We start from the raw sequence: 6,826 nt of genomic DNA, 5'->3' as shown, positions 1-6,826 counted from the left end.
AAAAAAAAAAATTGCAAAAAAAAAAAAAAAAAAAAGAAAGAAAGAAAGAAAAGTGGGGACACTTTGAGACAACAGGCAGGGCAATCAGAGGCAGCACCATGAAGGGGTGACTAGCCAGACTCTGGAGCCACCTGCCTGGGTCTGAGTCCTGGCTCCAGCACTTTCTAGCTACCTAACCTCTTTGTGCCTCAGTTAATCCATTTGTAAAATGGGGATAATTGCACCTACCTCTTAGGGCTATTGTAAGGATTAAATAAGTTAGCATTCGAGGCTGAGAGGCTGAAGAATGCTTCTTTCTGGGAAAACCACAACCATGAGGCTGGTTTCGCAGCTGCCTTCAATTTGCTCCTTTTTGCAAACATCTCACTTCAAGTCCACCCCATCAGGCATTTACTTGGAATTTGCTATAGGTGATGAAGTTCACTTAATAAAAATTTCTATACAGCTTTACCTGACAAACTTGGTTTGGCTACGTCTTTTTTTTTTTAATTGAGGTAAGATGTACATAACATGGAAGTAGCCATTTTACAGTGAAAAATTCACCGGCATTTAGTACATTTACAATTTGGGGTAACTGTATGTAATTCCAAGACATTTTCATCCCCCCCAATAGGAAACCCTATACCCATTAAGCAGTCACTTCACTTCCTTCCTTCTCCCAGCCCCTGGCAAGCACTAACCCAATTTCTGTCTCTATGGATTTACCTATTCTGGACATTTCTAGTGGAATCATACAGTATTTGTCCTTTTGTGACTAGCTTCTTCCACTTAGCATAATGTTTTTGAGGTTCACCTATGTTGTGCCATGTATCAGTACTTCATTCCTTTTTGTGGCTGAAAATAGTTTGTTTATCCATTCATCTGTTGATGGAAATTTGGTTGTTTCCACCTTTTTGCCATTGTAAATAGTGCTGCCATAAACATTTGTGTACAAGTTTTTGTTTGAACACCTGTTTTCCATTCTCTTGGGTATACACCCAAGAGGGGAATTGCTGGGTTGCATGGTAACTGTTTAACGTTTTGAGGAACTACCGAACTGTTTTCCACAGTGGCTGCGCTATTTGACATTCCCACCAGAAATTCCTCCACATCCTCCCCAACATTTGTTATTTTCTCGCTTTTATTTTATTTTATTTTATTTATTTATTTTTTTTGCAGTACGCAGGCCTCTCACTGTTGTGACCTCTCCCGTTGCGAAGCACAGGCTCCGGACGCACAGGCTCAGCGGCCATGGCTCACGGGCCCAGCCGCTGTGCCGTATGTGGGATCTTCCAGGATCGGGGCACGAACCCGCGTCCCCTGCATCGGCAGGCAGACTCTCAACCACTGTGCCATCAGGGAAGCCCTTTCTCGCTTTTAAAATGTATTTATTTACTTGTATCAGAGCCAGTCTCATGGCTTTATCTATTGGGGTTCACACTGCTTTGGGGTTTGGCAGAGGCACTCTTCACTTTGCACTGGAATCTCCCATTTTTTTTTGTTTGTTTGTTTTTGGTTTTTTCTTTAAGATGTTTTAGGACTTTAATGTCCTTCACACGGTCAACATAAAACACTGACAATGGATGAACAAGAGGGGAAAAGACTCTTCAGCAAAAATCTTCCCGAACTCACGGCATCACTGGTCAAACACCAGAAAGAGAACAGTCACGTGAAGAAACAGTAAGGGAATTTAACACAGATTTTTAGTTTAACAGCATAACTGAAAAACAAAACCAACCAACCAACCAACCAACCGTTCTACCCACTGAAAGGAAAGTAAAAGTGAATCAGGGAGCTTCCAAATCTTGTGAAGCAGCTTAAAAAGGGAGAGGGGAGGGGGAATGGGAGGCACACAACTGTTGAGAACGTAACACTCTAATGCACAAGGTCAAGGATCCTAACAAATTCTGAAAGTCTCAACATATACCAACAAGAACCATATTATTAGAAATATAAAGGCACAGAGATATAAATGCATAGAGATATAAGCTATTTGGTATTAAAAACAGACCTTGCTATATAAACATATAGTAAGTCACTTTTATCGCTTTATGAGAATAACCGTATAAAGAAAGTCCAGAAGACCCCACTGCTGTCATCTTGCAAAGGATCAAAATTCAGCACCTAGAGGGCCCCACCCACCCTCCATGCTGTGTGTCTCTAAAAACAACAACCTGCAATTTGCATATAATTAAACCCATAGGCAGCTTTGAATATGAGATCTAGGCAGAAAAAGTAGCAGCAAAGACAACAGTAGCTGGAATTTGGTAGAAAAGCAAGAGAAGACTTTTTAAAAGCTTCCAGTTCAAGTCAGAATTAAGGTTAAGTTTCAACAGCTTGGGATAGCTGTGGATGTTTTGCTGTTCTCTGTGCCCTTTTAGGGAGATCATATTGAGTTCAAGAGCTTTGTCGACAAATCTTTTTTCTAAAGCATCATCTCCTTTGGTGTTGCCAATGTGGAATGGAATATTCATCTTGCTTCCATTCTGGGGCTCCACTGGACATCAATTCTAATAGTAGCTTTTCCTTTTCGACCACTTTCCAAAATTAGAGTTCTCTTCTTCTGTCTAGCAGCTTTGGATGGTTCCTTCACCGATGGAGAAGTTATCCACTGGTACAACAAGTGGATTTTTTCTTACATCCAGAACGAGCAGAGTTCCGTTGGTTTCAAGGGCCTTTAGTAAAGCCTTTGCTCCTTCACTGGTGAGGCCACACTGCTGCAGGTCAAGTGCTTTTGATGAAAGACAAAAGGTCACTTGCTAACTCTACAGATTTAACATATAGACAACTCTCATTTTCTCACGTGTGGAAGAGTCCTCCAAGCCACAAATCCTCACTAAGAGATTTTGCAGAAGCACTTGCACCCAGGTCACCCATGAGCATGTCGCAGTTCCGAGTGATGCGCCTCAAACCAGCCATACAGTCAAGATCAGGTCTCCTGGAATGGAGATTCTCAGCCCAGGTTTCTTCATGCCTTCTGGTAGTCAAATACTTTAAGGTCTTGGTCATGTGATCTGCTCCCTGCCACGTCAGATTACACCCCGTGAAGTTTACTGTCTTAAGAGTGTTAGAGTTCTTTACACCTTGACAAATAACTGTCTCGCCCAGCCGTCGCTGGAAGAAGCTCTGGATACAGATCGGGGCAGAGGGTGCTCAGGACCGGCGCCCAGTCTACCCCGCGGAGGCGGTCGCCGTTAACTCCAGCAGGCCCTCCTGCAGGGAAGCGCGCAAGGCGGGCAGAGGCACTGAGTCCTGCAGCGCGCACAGGTCCTCACAGCGCGGGAAGAAGTCGGCCGCGGTGTCGCAGCGCAGCTTCACCGAGTGATCATGGCCCGAGTGCGGCTTCGGGGACGTTGGCTGTGGACACGATGCCCACACCCGCCTGGGGTTGACCCGCGTCGCAGCCAGATGACGCAGGGCCACGAGCCCCAGCTAGGCCAGGCCCTCCATGCCGCGCTCCTGCGCCGACTCCCGCGGCGAATCGCCGGCCCTTGGCGCCAGCCTCATGGACCTCCGCGCGCGGGGCTGCGGTTCAAACCGGCAGGCCTCCCGGGTTTTTATATATTTAGTTTAACAATCCAATGCCTGAGCTGCACCTGAGTCCGGGCCCAGGTAGCAGCAATAGCTTTTTTTTTTTGTCCCAAGTGAACTGGTGAAAAAGCAAAAAACAAAACAGTAGAACAAACGGCTACTGGGTAGTGCTCGCCCCTGCCTCCCCCCCACCTCTCTTCACAAGAGAGGTTTGGACTGCGGCCCCATAGAATGGCCTGTGCATTCTTTCAGCTGGGGAAGTTTCCAGATAGCACCCCAACTTCCCTGCCATGGCCACTGTCTTCTCCTTTTTAACAGAAATCTCTTCTGTTTTCCATTCTCTTCTTCCCAGGAGGTAGTTATTGTTGCTAATTGTGCAGGACAGTGTGGCTCTTTATCTGAGGTTTTTTGTTTGTTTGTTTGTTTTTTGTGATACGCAGGTCTCTCACTGTTGTGGCCTCTCCCGTTGCAGAGCACAGGCTCCGGAAGCGCAGGCTCCGGAAGCGCAGGCTCAGCAGCCATGGCTCACGGGCCTAGCCGCTCTGCAGCATGTGGGATCTTCCCGGACCGGGGCACGAACCCGTGTCCCCTGCATCGGCAGGCGGACTCTCAACCACTGCGCCACCAGGGAAGCCCCTCTCTGAGTTTTTAAAAACTGTTGCAGACGTGCAAGTTGGCCTGACTGCCAATAAGCAGATGGGTCCATGTGAATGTGAGTTTTGGATAAGTGTAATATCTAACAGCAAGTAGGATTTTGCTAAGAGGTCACTTTTCCACTCTAAGTATTGACTTCAGCTTATTTTCACTGCCCTCCAGCCACTCCCCCCGTCCTCAGGAGCACCTGCAATGGAACAGCCGTATGCCATGGGGACCCGCGGGGCATCACAGCGAGAGGGGGTCAGGAAGGACCACACGTAGCAGTGGGGCCTGTGTCTGGTGCTTTGGGGAGCGTTTAAGGAAGCCGGGTGTCGCTCTGGATTGGATGCTGTCAGGAAGCGGGGGTGAGTCCTGATCAGGCGTCTTAGTCTTCTTGCCTGAGAAGCGGGGAAGACCAGACAAAGGCTGGGATTGGTGAAGAAGCAGCAGTCTCTTCTAGGAGCCAGGACCCAGGGACGTTGGGTGGGTGACTTTGGTGGTTTGGACAAGTTCCTGCTTTGTCCGTGTTTTGACATGATTACGGAGTGGTCTTGTTTTTGTTCCGTCCTATCCTGGTCACAGAGTGGCCTTGTCTGATGTCAGGGTTGTGGGGAATTGTTTATGTTCAACAGGAGGGCACCTGGCCAGCTCCTGCTGGATGCCAGGTACTGCTTTTCTCTGTCTCAGGCCTCCTTTGGGCCAAGAGCAGACGAGGGCAGGCAAGAGGACATTAATCCATGATATCTACATTTTCACCATTGCCAAGATTTTGTTGATGAGGAAATGCAGGCTGGCGTTGGGTAAGTCTCTCCTGCTTTTTTGTTGCAGGATAAGTTGCTGAATTCTCTGATGTGATAACAGTTGCACAGGATACACCGGTCAACTCTAACACAAGCAATTCCCACAAACAAAGTGATTATTCGTCCTCTAACAGGCCTTGAAGTCAGGGGCCTAGATTATAAAACCCAGGCAAAGAGAACACGTTCCAGAATCCAAATAGGTACTCACAGCCCAGTTGGAGGTATTTACAAAGGCCTCAAGCCCTTGATTCCTGTCCATGTCCTACCTGTAACAGTCTCACCAGGATTGTGTCATTGGTAGGTAATACAGACACTGTGAACATGCTTAAAATTACCCAACAATGCCAGCTCCATTTCAAGGCCCATTTATCTCTGATGCTGTGCTAACATTATGAAGCGTTAGGGTTTTGTTGTGGCTTTCTGATTAGTTAATGGCAGAGTATCTCAGGGACTTTTATCTCCGTCTATTTTGCACCCGCAGAAGCAAGGCGGGGCACTATCGCTGGCCACTGCCACCTGTCCTGGAGGACACGAGCTGCTGAGCAGGACCGGCTACATAATTTGCAGGCCCAGTACAAAATGGAAACACGGGACCCCTTGTTCAAAAATCATTCACAATTTCAAGACAGCGAGAGCAGAAAGTTAAAGCAAGTGCAGGGCTGTTCTGAGCCTGAGGAGGCCTGTGGAGCCTTGCTGCCCCTGCAGTGTGGCAGACAAGGACAACTGGGTTCCCGGGGACCTGACTCTGGAGGAATGACCAGAACTGGAGAGCATCCCAGGAAGCAAGCAAGAGCTGCAGTCTGAAGAATAGAGACTGAAGGCTGAGATAGCAGAAGAGCTATGGAAATTGAGGACCCTGGGATCCACAGAAGAAAGGAAAACATGCAGGGTAACAAACAGGTGGCCTGGGCTGGAGAAAATTAATGTGGGGGCTGAAAAGGGGCCCCGGTTCTTAACAGGATGGTCTATTAACAGACACTTGTGAAGACACTGCCCAGTTCCTGTGGAAAGGTGAAGGACTCAGCAAAACAGCCACTAGGGACTGTTTGCAGGAGAGATTAAGCTTAATATCTAGGTTCCTCCTGCGCTTGTGGAGGTACAAGACTTCACTGATCTAGACTTTGTCCAGCCATTACAGCAATTCCTGAGGAGCCTGGGAGCGCCTAGAGAGGCACAGAGGACTGATGGGATGATGGAGGCATTTGCCCAGTGATACTGTCAGTGTCATAAAGAGGGCTTTAGTGGCCAGACACTGATGTTCTCTCCTTTGTCGCATCTTGTCGATCACTAGCTACAACCCCGAAGTCAAAGACAAGCTCACAGCGAAAAGGTTCACTGCCACGAATGTAGACATCAGTGCTGGACGAGCAACTCTAGAAGCTGTAATTTCTCAAGTCAACATTAACAACGTTTTCCTCTCACTTGCTTCTTCCCCATTCCCATTTTTCGCAAAAACGTAGGCAACTAACTTGAATACCCAAGAGCTTTCTGTTTTGTGCCGAAACGCAGAGCCGGCCCTGGCTATAGATAATGTAAATGACAATTCTAATAGATTAAATTGTAGCATTTGAAGAGTTAAGGAAAAGGCGGCAGTACTTTTAGACTCCAGGGTGGTTCCCAGCATTTTATTTTCTTGGCTTGGCCAGGAAATCAGAGGGGCCTGGGCTCGGGGGGCCGGTCTGGGGGAAGCGCAGGGGGTGGGCCCCCCGGAAGTCGTGCTGCGTGGTTTAAACCTAAGGTGACCTAACGGATGGCGGGAGCGCCCGCCAGATCCTCGGCGCGGGGCGCGGCCATTGGTGACGCACGCCGGGGAGCACGGCGCCCACGTTTCCACAGTTGCCTTAGCGCGGCCTCACACGCTGCGCTCGGAGTTCGGGGCT

At 48.2% G+C, this 6,826-nt stretch overlaps 1 protein-coding gene and 1 long non-coding RNA gene across 2 annotated transcripts; one reads left to right on the top strand and one right to left on the bottom strand.

Annotated features, from left to right (window-relative positions):
- Window positions 1-1,961: 1,961 nt before the first annotated feature.
- LOC112395962 (centrosomal protein of 78 kDa-like) lies at window positions 1,962-3,486 on the bottom strand. Its single transcript, XM_024739424.1, is given in 5 exon segments — window positions 1,962-2,597; window positions 2,599-2,715; window positions 2,801-3,105; window positions 3,172-3,336; window positions 3,418-3,486. Coding segments are annotated over 5 exon segments (804 nt in total). The 3' UTR covers window positions 1,962-2,449.
- Window positions 3,487-4,089: 603 nt separating this feature from the next.
- LOC112395966 (uncharacterized) lies at window positions 4,090-5,101 on the top strand. The gene is made up of 3 exons (XR_003002472.1): window positions 4,090-4,222; window positions 4,327-4,511; window positions 4,975-5,101. It is a non-coding gene; the product is annotated as an uncharacterized LOC112395966 (long non-coding RNA).
- Window positions 5,102-6,826: the final 1,725 nt, after the last annotated feature.

The sequence above is a fragment of the Neophocaena asiaeorientalis genome, unplaced genomic scaffold (genome assembly GCF_003031525.2).
Source record: "Neophocaena asiaeorientalis asiaeorientalis breed wild unplaced genomic scaffold, Neophocaena_asiaeorientalis_V1.1 scaffold194, whole genome shotgun sequence".
NCBI classification, from domain to species: Eukaryota; Metazoa; Chordata; class Mammalia; order Artiodactyla; family Phocoenidae; genus Neophocaena; species Neophocaena asiaeorientalis.
This window is presented reverse-complemented; position numbering and strand designations above follow the sequence as displayed.